Source organism: Solanum dulcamara, chromosome 9 (assembly GCF_947179165.1).
Source record: "Solanum dulcamara chromosome 9, daSolDulc1.2, whole genome shotgun sequence".
Lineage (NCBI taxonomy): Eukaryota > Viridiplantae > Streptophyta > Magnoliopsida > Solanales > Solanaceae > Solanum > Solanum dulcamara.
In genome coordinates this window covers 738438-751528 of record NC_077245.1, presented here as the reverse complement: position 1 = coordinate 751528, position 13091 = coordinate 738438, and the positions used below count along the sequence as shown (strand labels likewise).

Here is a 13091-nt window from a genome sequence, read left to right as displayed (position 1 = left end):
TGGGCCAAATGAAAGAAATTAATTTGTCAGTTTATTCTTATAACTCTACTTGTTTGGACCTCCACGTGATCAAATTATTCCATCGAATGAAATTCATGCACGTTAACGGTTTATTTGAAGGCTAAGTGTATTTTTTTAATTGGTTTTGTAGTTGAGTATTGATTAAGATCCGATTAAATTTAAATTTGCATCAAAAAATCCTACATTAAGATGTAAAATGTTCCTAACAATGACGAGTCCAATATCATTTTTGAGGTAAACACTTATATATATATTATTTTGTTCCTACATTATGGAGGATAGCTAGTGCTCTCTAATAAAAGTGATTTTATATTCAAATTTTGAAATCGAGATTTTTAAATAAAAATGAATGAGTATTTGAGTCGAGCGACTATTGAAAATAGTTTATTTTGCCTTCATAAGATAGAAATAAGGGTGCATATATATTGATATGGCTTATATGTATTATATTTAGGTACCAATTCATATTGTTTAACTTTTAAGTTATATATATATTGACGGTATAATTATGTTATTTATTGTTTGTTTTAAGATATTAAATAAAATTATTTGCAATTATCTTTAATTTTAACTGATTTGATTGTATAAATACTTTAACTTTACACTGAGTGCATAAGTTTACACTAGAATAATTGACAATTTTAGCTTGAAATGGAAAACTTTAAATTATGAGCCATCAAATCACTCATAGCTGGCAAAGTATATAGTTTAATAACTAGTTCTAAATTCTAATCACACTTAATGAGAAGTTTAATATGGATCGTTAATTAGCATTTTACTAAAATGCAACTACAAGTCAACTACACTAATGATTTTGTTGATGTCAAGGCATATATTGAAAATTGTAATGTCCACCGTTCATATGATTATCTTGTTAGGGTCGAGGCGGAAAAAAATTACACGATATATTTAAAATTTAAATTATTTTATATATTTATAATAAATGTTGAATTTAATATATTTTTGAGTTAAAAAAAATCCACTTAATATATACATAAATAATTTATTGAAAATTGGTATTTTCTAAAATTCAGGAATTATAAACACAAAAAATTGGATTTTTCATTACCTCCAAAAGTTGATTGAACATGAACGGTCTAAGTTTTGTGTACATCTGTTTTCACTTGTGATGATGCAGATCCCTTTTAATAATAATAATCCTTTACATCCATGCCCTCAATCACTTACGGTAAATTAGCTAGGAAGAAAATTATTCTTTCGATTCGAAACTTATAATTTAGCTGATGGCAAAATTAATTTTTTATTCGAAATCACCTTTAGGTCGATCTGCATATATAGTTAACTATAATATATTGTAAGTGAATTTTGAGTTGGTTCTTTCGATTTTCGCTTTTACTGAGGAGATAAAAAAAAGCTTACTTTCCCCTTGATTTTCGAGGTTTATTATGATGATGTGACGAAAAAAACTGATTCAACAAATCCTCTGGTTTCTGTTTAATGTAATAAGCAAGAAAAAAACTTTCACCATAGTTTCCAAAAACTGCAAACAATTATCCATGGCACGCTACGAGGTCAATCGACTATGGCAAAGAAACATTTTTAATCACCTAACAGAAGTACAAATGATATCATAACACTGTAAAACATCATTGAGGAATACCAAAACCATACAACATTTTGACTGTATATGACAAAAAAACTATGTTCAAACTGATAGCAAGCTAACGAAAATAGCCATAGAGTTCTAAGAAGCAGATGCAACAGTTCCATGGGTTTGTATCGTCTGTAGTAGGAGCGGTCATGAGAACTCGAAAGAATCTGAAAGGAAGTAATGCATTTGGACCAGTAATAGGCCATGATGCAAATTGACCTGGCTTGCAAATAGTTTGATCATTTTCATGTACTCTAAGGTTTGTCCAACTTTTCCCATCCAAAGAGCCCTGAAAATGCAGTGCGTAAAATTTTGTTATTGTAACTCCACTTTTAACACCGTGTACATGTAGAATCTATAGACGAGTACATCCACAGATCTACGAGAGATGACATGTATGCTGGTTTGTGAACATTGTGTGCACTGTTTACCTGTAAGTTCCAGCGTCTGATAAATGATCTTGATCCGTCCTGTCTTAATGTGTAGTAGTTGCACATGAGCTGCATCAATTCATCAAATATTAAATGCATCAGATGTTTTATCGTCTAATTGAATACCAAATGGGAAAATCAATCAGGGGTATTGACGCACAGTTTGAGAATGATCAACTGAGAGAGAGAGAGAGAGAGAGAACTTTCAACGAAACCAAAAGAGAAACCCCGCAACACCAAAAAGTTTTGTTTAAAAAAAGAAAAGAAAGTAGATGAGCATTCACTTTTAATATCTTGTTCAACGAAGTATACTAACCAGCACTACTCTAGACAACCATGTTATCGTGCAATGCCCTTACAATGAGAAATGCAAGTTGTCGATGTTCATTTTCACAAGTCAATTACAAAATAAAGCTGAATTTGAGAATCAGCACGGACAAGTGATTGTCTAGGTTACAACATACATCTTATTTTACAAAAACTTTTTTCATCTCCTCTATGGCCATTGTACACACACAATTAAATTATACACAAACCAATAAATCTAACCTGGTGATCCGTACCAATATCAACCATCCACCACGAATTGTTTCTTCCGCCTTCCATCTGAGGTCCAGCAACAGATGTACCCTGAGAACAAAAAATATTTCATCCTTCACATTATGGAGCTAACACACTCTTTTGTGTACCTACTGCATCTTCTTCATGCCATCGGTGAGAAAAATAAAAGAGGGAGAGGGAACAAAAGAACATATTTTTTTCTCCAATCAATCTAAAAGGAGAAGATCCTTCACACTAACTGAATGTCATCTTATTCATACCTGGAAGTTCCTCGATACCAACACCTTAGGATCGGTGCATCTTGAAATTGGGCTACTTGCAGTGATAATAACTCTCTGAAACATGAATTACCCATGTTAAACAGATGACAAAATGAGATGGCAAACGATTGTATATTTTTTGAGAACATTAACAAGTCAAAGAAAGAAGGTAAATTGCATATTGCAACTGCTGGTTTACCTTGGACAAAACAGGATTTACCCACTGGTGTTTCCCGTATGATGTGCCAGCAAAATAAAGGACCCCGTTGCTGTCTCCATCGCATATGTAGAGCAGCTCCTTAAAACTTGATTTTCTATGCTGAAATCTATTATCATAAGATACAGCAGTTCATCAGCGTCAGCTTTTAGACATTTTTTATTGTCATCCTCCAATTGAAATAGACAGGTTTAGCACGCATACAGACCGATAAATAGTTCCTTCAATTATTAGATGCTAAATATACTAGGTCATTCCTTCGAGGATATTGCAATACCATATGATCACGGGGTGGTTTAATTAAACCTTTAAGTATACTCACCTCTGGCTTCCTTGAAAATCGTTGACCCCAAATTCCAGAAATCTTATGGCCTCTTTAACCTAGTAAATAGTATACGAGTTATTCTCCAAAGCTATCGAAATGAGTAAAGATACTAAATATTATAAATGTATTAGTCCATGCCATGTAATCTTTCTCTAAAGGATTGCAACATACCAGATGGTCAAAAGTGGGAATCTGCTGGCTAAGGCTACTCCGTTCAAACTGCAGGATTCCCAACAAAGCCAACATTCAATAGGCCAACTATAGTATATATTAATCTTTAATGACGGGGAAGTGAGGTACTTTCAAGGTATATACCTTATTCAGCAAATCAAGTGGAAGTAAAGGGAACCGCACAACATGCAGAAATTCATTTAGAGACGTAAGTCTCTCTCCGAAAAGGATCTCAGGTGTTGAATTTACCATCAATTCATTTACTGTTTCCCATCCATGCAGTTCTCTTGCTTGTAAGCACCAAAGCAAGATGGCATTGAGAACTCTCTCTTCAGATGTCACCGTCAAATCTGTATGCTGAAAACAGATCATTTATCGTGAGAGAGGTATACTGCCAATTCAATGGCATATAAAATTTATTAGTGCATCTCTAAATAAAGTGAATTTAATATATTCTTCCTCATCAAGAATGTTCCCAAAGATCTTATCATCTGAACTCTTCTGTCCAAGGGATGAAACATTAAATATGACCCACAATTATATTGTACTTGGTAAAGTTTGCAAAAGATATTTCCCCCTTTGTAATCAAAAAATATTTCCCCCTTGCAGACATCTAATCCAACTAGATAATCCAGATTTTTTCTCCAAGTGAAGATACTTGTTTAAGTACAAAAAAATCGCAACATTCTTCATATTATTCATGTATAAGGAGGGAATGATAATCACCTGAAGGATATTGCTAAAACTTGATTCATCTAACACGACAAAGTCGATGCTTGCAGTTGTACAATAATCAAAGTGCATGGAGAATATCCTCTCACAGGTTTCTTCGATGAGTTTACATGAGGGAACAGATGATATCACTTGAAGAATTGGGCATACTGAGTCCTGCAACAAAGATCAATAGTTAGTGTCACAGATCACGACCCAAAGACTTTTCCAAACTGTCTTCTTCCTCGTCCACTAAACTTGGCAAAATAGAAAAAGTTCTTGAACCTTCTTCCAATAGAACTCCATCCCTGCATATAATGTATAGATGAAAGGTATTAATATTTATATCTCATTTTCATAAAACGGCTCTGCTCACGCTCACAACTCCAAACTGCATCACTTCTCCACTCTTTTAATTGTAGTCTGACATTTAGCACTTTCAACATGCATATGACAGATACAGGTTTAGCAACAAGAGGAAGTATGTATGGAAAGAAGAGAGAATCACAAGATTACCTCTGAGAGGCACTCCAGAAGTATTTTGCAGCACTCCTGATGAAGAAGTGTCACCCCAAACTCATCGGCTAGTAAAAGTAGCTGAAGTAACAAGGTATTAATTCCCGCAGTAGCTTCTTTATTAAGTTCTCCGCTATACATGAATTCTAGCATAATCTTGAATGCTTCAAGAGGAACATCTTTTAAGCAGATCATTGAAGAAACACTCTCCCTCATTCCATTTGTAAACATCTGCCAATTCGAAAAAAATCTCAGTATTCTAAAAGCCATGCAGAAGATAAACATTAAACTACTTAAATAACACAACTGAAATTTTTGCTTTAAACAGAGTTGCAAAGATGCAAGAAAGAAATGCAGAGAACTAGCACACATAGTGTATGGATATTGATTCATGATAGATTCTGAATTCGTACTGTTATTTCAAGGTGCTAACTACAATTAAGAAATTGAAGCAATCCATATTAACATGTTGATCTTAAAATCTTCTTTTCTTATGGGAATGATTTCTCTAAGAACCTCACATTTATACAACAAAAAATGCTCAATAAAAAAGGTTACCACTACAAACTTGCTGACTTTGAATTTGAACTTCAGAACAGATGAACGTGTAATCTATCCTAGTCTAGTCCAAGAATTGAAGAAACAAGGCAGAGGTCCATTCAACGCAACTAAAACCTTACATCTGGTAATAATGGTGGAACCAGGATGTTGTAGTCAGGAAATTCTCTAATGAAGAGAGAAAGTAACAGAAATTTTCACAGGATTTAAGACACAAAAATCATACTTTTCGCTAGTGGATTTGACATACTACTTCCTACTAAAGGCAATAAGCTGGACAAATTAGTCAAAGAGAAGCTGTTAACAATGTTAATTACCTTTGTGAAAGGAGTACTCCATGACCCAAGGATCACCTTATGTGATCGCAAAGCAATATCATGAACTCCAACATAAATGTCTAGATCACTGTACTCTCCAGTCGAGAGGAAGCGTTCAAGCCTTTCTCTATCAATTGGCAACCCATACGGAAAAGTTTTGCTGCATTGGAGCCAGCTTGGATAAAATATGTCTACAAGCTGAGCTGAGTCAACGAGTTGCTTATTAGAAATAATTCGCTCAAGGATCTCTTCACATTGCTTCACCAATGACATCACTTTGTATTGTAAGCTCAAAGACTTCAATGAGCAGAGATCAGACTCCAAAATCTACAATGTTCAAATATAGAAGCGAATCGGCAACTATAAGATAAATATTCAAGCAAACTAATAGTTGCATAGAACAATACTATGGAAATATACATCCCATACACATGCGCACAACACACATCTATACCTATTTCAGTGGAATGCATAATGTTCGAGACAAGCTTGGTAGGTTTGATTTAAGATTTGGCTGATTTCAGTGGAATGCATAATGTTCGAGGCACGCTTGGTAGGTTTGATTTAAGATTTGGCTGAAGTCGATAGTCTTAAAAAGTTCGACAATAGGAAGAGGAACAAAATAAAAGAAAAGCTGGTTTATACACAAAAGTCACATCGAGCAAACTTTAAAAACGAGTTCATGGTAAAGTCTGATAAATAAGTTTTGATTCTTCCATCTGAAACATTTGATTTAATTCCTTGTCTGGATAGTAAACACGATTTTTTTTCTGTTCTTTAGTTCCTGAAACTCAACAAAGTAATAACCACTAGGTATGTTATCCAATGTTTAGCAGACAATATAATGGAAGGATAATAGTTTGAAATCTCCAGAAAGTTAGGACTCACCTGAGTATGTCCAGTGTAGATGTACTGAAGAAGTGCATGAAGAACAGAATAACTCATGTCTGGCAGGTGAACAACTTCTTCAACTGATGAACCAAGACCAAAATTTCCACATGCTTCTAAAACTAACTTATGAGCTGGAACAACCCTTTCTTCCTTTCCAACAATGAAAAACATATCCGATAACTCCCAATTCTCAAGAAACTTTCCGAGACCCCAACTTTCATAATTAGCAATTCCATTTTCTAACTCTTGTTCTAAATCATCCTCTCCTAAATCATGCTCAACATAGTCCACATGTTTCCACAGAGATAAATGATTTGGTGTGACAGGTAGTACATTAACATTCCTGTAGCCAACATGTTTATCCCAACTGCTAAGACCAACGTACTGAACGGTGCAATTGGGATTTGAATCAAGCCACTGAAAGCAAAGATTCTGAAAAGGATACCTTCCCTTGCCAATGCTAATCAATCCATCATAGATACTAATCCAGTAGCTTTGAAATGCTGAAGAACAACAAAGACCAACACCAGCGGCGTCCACCACCGTTTTTCCATCAACCTCGATTTTCAATCTCTTGTTCCTATGACTACCAATGATTACAGTATAGTGTGGACAGTTATCCCTTTTGTAGTGATAGTGCTGACTCCCTACCTGCTCCCGGAAAACGACTGTTACATCATTATGCGCAAAAGCATCAAAAGCTACACAACCTCTTCCAGCTTCTCTAAATCTCAGATCATTAGGCCAGGCACACTCGAACGGTGCCACAGTAAGAAACTTATTCTGCTTCTTCTCCATCATTTCTCCCGGAGGAAACAATTCTTCTTTACTCACTTCACAATAATGCTGGCAATGAACCATATTTTTAGCCAGAGGATTAATAGTCAATATGAGAAAAGATTGAGGAAAAATGAGCTATATATATAGCTTCTGACAGATAGTAACCAAAAAAAAATAAAATTGCTCAATAGATTGTGATAGGCAAGAATCATCAAATGGGATCCAGGAAGGGCTTTGACATTTGACAGCAAGATATAAAGAAAAGGAAAAAGATGTCCTTGAAAGCAATTTCTAAATATATCAGGTGCCACTTCTGAAATCTCAAAATCTACAGAAAAGATTAATGAGATAGTTGGGAAGGTCACCATCTGAAAACAATCCAGAAATCTACAGACACCATACAATCAATCAAACAAAAAAAAATCAGCCTACAACTTGTGATTGCACCACATTCTTATCCTCATTGCCAGATCACACCCAAAAAAATAAAAAAGTCAAATTCAATAACCAGCACATGGGTATCATGAAAAACGAAAAAAATCTGATCTTGGAAGAAAAATGTCCACAATATATCAAGAATAGAGAAAATCAGCAACAAAATTTAGCATACAGCAAAAGGGTAGGTCCAAAAACGATAAAAAAAAAAAAAAATCTGATCTTGGAAGAAAAATGACCACAATATTTCAAGAATAGAAAAAATCAACAACAAAATTCATCATTTAGCTAAAGGGTAGGTCCAAAAAAGGGAAAAAACTGATCTTGGAAGAAAAATGACCACAATATTTCAAGAAGAGAGAAAATCAGTAACAAGATTCAGCATCCAGCAAAAGGGTGGTCCAAAAAAGGGGGAAAATCTGATCTTTGCAGGAATTTTTCAAGAATAATACAGAAATAGCATGGTGGGGTTGCTTATTACCTCATAATATCTTGATATATAGCTATCTCTATCAGTAGATCAAAGAAATCAACTGTCACATGCAGCAATTATATACACAGACAAGGAAACAAAACAAAAGAAGATAAGTTGGAATAAGGATTTTGATTGGATAGTGACAGAACACAAAGAGCCTTGTAACTTGGGTATTTGATTCTTTGGAAATAGCAAAAATTCATGGATAATAGCTAATTTTAGGTGGGACTAAACAAAAAACATTGAGAATTACGTACAGTTTAGATTTTCTATTTGTAGTTGTCTTTGTCATCCACGTCAAGCTGAAGTGGAACTCTACTCTGTACAGCTCAGTAGATGTGTCCCTTCAATCATCAACTAAAATGTGTTAAGACATATATGAAACCAAGTGGAGCTACCGTATTACCTTATACAACATTAATACATTTGTAGTTTTATAAGTGTGATCAGGAAAAAGATAGAATATAATTAGACTATGCTTATTTTTGAAGTTGAATTTAGAAATTTTATGAACAATTGTATTTTCTAAATTTAACTCCAAAAAAGAAGTGAAAAAAATTTCATAATCAAACTTTCAAATTTGCACATGTCTAATTCATTTTATACAAGTATTTATTAGATTTTTTTTTGCCCAAAGAAATTTTTTTTTTAGCATTTCCACGACATCGTTATGATCAATTAATGGGACTTGGCGAAGATATTGGTTTAATAATCAAACATAACGTTAAAATGTGCAACATCCGTTGTAGTCTAGTTGGTTAGGATACTCGGCTCTCACCCGAGAGACCCGGGTTCAAGTCCCGGCAACGGAATTATTCTTTTGTCAACACTACCGTTATTTTTTCTTTCAGTCAAGTGTCGATCACAAATAACTCTTTGCTTATTATGACTATATTATAGAAAAAATCTTTTTAAAAATAGTTTGACAAATTCCATGAGTTAATTTGAATTACATATTTTGTCATAAGTTATTAATAAAGTTCATTGTTTTAGAGGATGCAATGTCAATTCTTCAACAACATCATATTCTCTGTCTTGAAAGGATGCATATGTCTATCTATTCTTCAACAACATCAAAAGTTGTTTCCGATACTCTCACTAAAGAAACTGTAGTTTCTAACTTTTTCTTTACTTATATAGTAGGTTAACGACATAGGGTGTCCACAAGCTTCTAGTCTTATATAATGTTAAGTGTATGTATAGAGAGAAGGTGTAAAAAGCAAAGTTTCACAAATTACCAACAATGTACAATGAAAGACCAAATAAACAAATAAAAGCATGGTTCTCTCAAGCAGCAAAAGAACTCAAACACCCTCCCCTCCCCCCAGAGCCTGGGGCAACTTATGTTGCTCATCAACTACTGCAAGCATGCAGTTCCATCATGTGTTCTTCCCTCTTAGACAATCCTAAAACCATGATCTAATAGAAAAGAAGCTGGTTCACATCTAGTAGCATAGCCATATTTAGAAGTGCTGTACTTCCGGTGCACGCCAGTAAGCTTCCCAATTGCTGCCTTCTGATGGAAAGAAACCATCAATTTCGAGCATTCCCTGTTGTAGAAAATTGATGGACACACAATCAAACATCTCTGTCTAATTTGTCAATAAATAGATATTCATCAAAATTATACTTACAAAAGCTGATCTTTAACATAGCTGGTATGCTTCTCACAGGTTTTATTCCACTCCTTAGACACACCGAGAGTGCATTGTGCAGTAAAGATAGCAGCAGCTGCAAGCATTGATGGTGGGAATCGAAGCATGTCATACTCAACTAGACATAGCTCAATCAAGAAGAACGACACGAGCTCCACCTGATTTAAACATTAACAAAAAGTTATATGTGCAGTGATTCAGAATGTTGCTACTTCTTCATATAATATTCATTCTACGTAGCAAAGAAGTTTAACCGACCTTCTTATCAGACTGAGCGGCTTTAAGGAACCGCCTCATAAACGCATATGCTGTAGGCACTGTCATGTTGAACTGTAAGGCATTCACCATCAACTTTTCCTGTGGACGGTTGAAATCATTTAGCTAGCCAGAACAAAATGGAGATTCATGATTTTGGTCTCTTATTTAACTAACCATTTCAAGCACTTCTTTTCTGGTGTAAGCCTTGTCAGAGATCAAAATAAGATCCTCCACTACAGGTACAGAAACCTCTTCATACTTGCAGGCAAGAAGCATAGCTGTTATTCCAACAAGTTGAAGTTTTTTCCTAATCACTGACCGAACTGCCAGGAATCTATCGATGAGATTCACAGTCAAATACAAGGTCTCCTCCATCAGTTCAAACTTGTAGTGTACCTTTAAATTGGAGTAGACGATTAAAAACACCCAAAATTCTACTTCATAACATTCAGAAATGACACGCAACAGAAGACTGTATACCTCAATCAGCCAATCAATGAGGATGCCTCTCATCCTCTCATTAATATCAAATTGTTGTTCCATATAGTTTGGAGGGACGCGGCTAGCGATCTGCAATTAAAGAAAAAGGGTAAACACCTCCGTTTCTCTTTCCAGATTGCATATCAAAATTGAATTAATAATCATCCATTGATAGATTAGCATCACAACAGAAACAGCCTAAGCATACCGTGTGTGCATGTCTAAATTCTATGTTCTGTATCTATTATTGGAATTAGATTAGATTTTGTGAGTAATGTGGCAATCTATTAAGCTTAATGATCATAAAAAGGTGAAAAATATGACACTTCTGCAAGCTCTACAACATGCCATAATCCTAATGAGCATGTACATGTTATAAACAAACGAAAAACTCTTACAAACAAATATGGAGAGTGGAGATAACATCTCTACCTCAGCCTTCTTGTAGTAAGCATAGATGTCCTCGATGTATTCCACTACTGCAAGTGAGTTCTTTTTATCAAAACTGTCTATGTCCACAATTGACCAATCTTCTGCATCTTCCATCTCTATTTCCTCATCCTGAATCAAAGATAAAACGGCATCAATGGAAATCCACAAGAACTTTCAGAATCAAGATATAAAAATCATATCAGTTTACCATCCTATCAATTTCCTCCATCATTGCTTCTGTATGTTGCACAAACATTGGCACGGCTGAATGACCACTGGTCTTGTAATCTTCAGCATCGATAATAATGCAGTCTTCTGATTCATTTCTATTTGGTGGCACTGGGACTGGTGGCTTTGTTACCTATGGAAAAATACAATGTTAACAGAAGCTCAGTTTTAAAATAAACCAAGAGGGGATTGAAAGTGTACCTCGACTGCTGGTTGATGCTGTTTGCTTGCTATTTGTGCAGCTAACTTCCTGAAATGTCAATAACCCCACATACAAATTAACAAGGAATCAAGATCAGGTGTAAGAGCATGGACAAACATCTACTTAGTATCATGCAACCAAGAGAATTAGAGTCAAACCTTGTGATTGGACGATGAATCGGAACAGGAGGGATCTTGTTAGCAGCATTGACTTTGTTTCTAAAAAGAAATGAAGAGTTAAAACAAGTAGAGAAATCAAGATTAAAAATAGAAACAGAATCGAGTTCTCGGGTTTAAGAAGTTTTTACTCAGTAATGCCATTTCTCTTGTGGACAACAGCACAGGGTAATGGGGGAGCTCCCATTACATTCCTATTGATTGTGCTTAGTGCCCTCCTATTTTGCCCCAATCCTCCAGGCACTTTTCCTCCAACACCAGGCCTCAATCCCCCTAAATAACAATACCATACATTTTCCAATTCATAAAAATTAGGTTTTATCACAGTGAAATCAATAAACACAACCCAAACACTAATTCAAGAACACTAAACATGAACAAAAGAAACTAAACTCACCTTGAAGATTTGAAGGCCTGATCACTCCTGGGTAATTCTCATCTGATCCAGCCATCTTCACTACATCAATCCACAAAACAAAAAGAAAATCAAAAACCCAATTGAGAAATCGAATGACCCATCAATCTAAACAACAATCAAACCAAGAAAAATCATAAAGAATCAAGCTGGACATAACAAAAACTTCATTTCATGTAAACCCAAATAACAACCTGCAAATTTGATTAACACTAGACGAAAAAAGATCAAATCTTTGAGTGGAAACAACCCGAAAAGATCCCGGAAATCAAAAAAAGACTACTAATAGAAGAACCCCATGGAACTTATCAAAGATTTTTCCGAAAGAAAAAGTCTCTCTATTGAATTTTCTTCGTCGGGTTCATTAAAAAGAGAGAGTTTGAGAAATGGGTATATAGAATTGAATCGTAAACATCGGATATATGTCTGCACATGCCACGCCTTTTCTTTTCTTTTCTTTTTTTCTTCTTTATATTTTGAAAGTAACGGCTAGTAAAATATAGCCGTTGGATGAAAGGTCGCGAAGTTCCGAGCTGTGGCCTAACGGTCATCTTTGCCCCCCCCCCCCCCTTCTTTCAAATTTTTGCTCCTAATCATCATATTATGTACTTTTACTCCTTATGGTTAATTCTGTTTTATCCTTTTATGGTTTTACTCCATTCGTTCATTTTTATTTGTTCAGTTAGAAAATTAAAAAATAAGTTCATGATTTATGTTAACTATAGTCATTTTTTTATAATATTCAAAAAGTGATAATAAAATTGTTATTATATTTGTTGTTTCTTAAAAGAAGTGTTATGTCAATATTCAACAAGTACAAATAAACAGAGAAAGTACTAGTTAATAGGTAAATTGTTATTCGTGTTTAGAATTGATTATTAAGATAATTGCTATTAAGGTGTTATTTTATCAAAACGTCAGCTTGAACAATATTGGTTGCGAATTTGAATTTATGTTGCATACT

General features: G+C 34.7%; 2 protein-coding genes and 1 non-coding gene across 5 annotated transcripts; 1 reads left to right on the top strand and 2 right to left on the bottom strand.

Annotated features, from left to right (window-relative positions):
- Window positions 1-1452: 1452 nt before the first annotated feature.
- Window positions 1453-8625, bottom strand: LOC129902575 (BTB/POZ domain-containing protein At2g30600). Of its 3 annotated transcripts, none has more exons than XM_055977900.1 (13): window positions 8539-8625; window positions 6589-7437; window positions 5701-6027; window positions 4826-5056; window positions 4325-4486; window positions 3743-3955; window positions 3599-3646; window positions 3425-3483; window positions 3085-3211; window positions 2886-2960; window positions 2614-2694; window positions 2065-2133; window positions 1453-1922 (listed from the first exon to the last, which is right to left on the bottom strand). In XM_055977900.1, the coding sequence occupies exons 2-13, from the start codon at window positions 7390-7392 to the stop codon at window positions 1704-1706; spliced, it is 2415 nt and encodes an 804-aa protein (XP_055833875.1). In that variant the 5' UTR covers window positions 7393-7437; window positions 8539-8625; the 3' UTR covers window positions 1453-1703. The 3 variants fall into 3 exon arrangements, with proteins under 3 accessions (XP_055833875.1, XP_055833873.1, XP_055833872.1); XM_055977898.1 differs by lacking the exon at window positions 8539-8625 and adding an exon at window positions 8288-8492; XM_055977897.1 differs by lacking the exon at window positions 8539-8625 and having other exon boundaries at window positions 6589-8219.
- A 395-nt stretch (window positions 8626-9020) lies between these two features.
- Window positions 9021-9093, top strand: TRNAE-CUC (transfer RNA glutamic acid (anticodon CUC)). The gene has a single exon. It is a non-coding gene; the product is annotated as a tRNA-Glu (tRNA).
- Window positions 9094-9488: 395 nt separating this feature from the next.
- LOC129904637 (G2/mitotic-specific cyclin-2) lies at window positions 9489-12578 on the bottom strand. The gene is made up of 12 exons (XM_055980211.1): window positions 12322-12578; window positions 12110-12169; window positions 11844-11985; window positions 11695-11754; window positions 11536-11584; window positions 11315-11467; window positions 11107-11235; window positions 10675-10764; window positions 10369-10590; window positions 10195-10293; window positions 9916-10094; window positions 9489-9831 (listed from the first exon to the last, which is right to left on the bottom strand). Exons 2-12 carry the CDS (start codon window positions 12162-12164, stop codon window positions 9678-9680), a joined length of 1332 nt encoding a protein of 443 aa, XP_055836186.1. The 5' UTR covers window positions 12165-12169; window positions 12322-12578; the 3' UTR covers window positions 9489-9677.
- Between the last annotated feature and the right edge of the window lie 513 nt (window positions 12579-13091).

Coding starts and splice junctions, on each gene's coding strand:
- LOC129902575 (XM_055977897.1), bottom strand. CDS start 7,452: ATGGTTCATTGCCAGCATTATTGTGAAGTGAGTAAAGAAGAATTGTTT. Junction 6,028..6,588: donor TCTACACTGGACATACTCAG/GTGAGTCCTAAC, acceptor TGAACATTGTAG/ATTTTGGAGTCTGATCTCTG. Junction 3,212..3,424: donor GATTTTCAAGGAAGCCAGAG/GTGAGTATACTT, acceptor TTATGATAATAG/ATTTCAGCATAGAAAATCAA.
- LOC129904637 (XM_055980211.1), bottom strand. CDS start 12,164: ATGGCTGGATCAGATGAGAATTACCCAGGAGTGATCAGGCCTTCAAAT. Junction 11,585..11,694: donor ATTCATCGTCCAATCACAAG/GTTTGACTCTAA, acceptor TTGACATTTCAG/GAAGTTAGCTGCACAAATAG. Junction 10,765..11,106: donor CTTACTACAAGAAGGCTGAG/GTAGAGATGTTA, acceptor CTTTAATTGCAG/ATCGCTAGCCGCGTCCCTCC.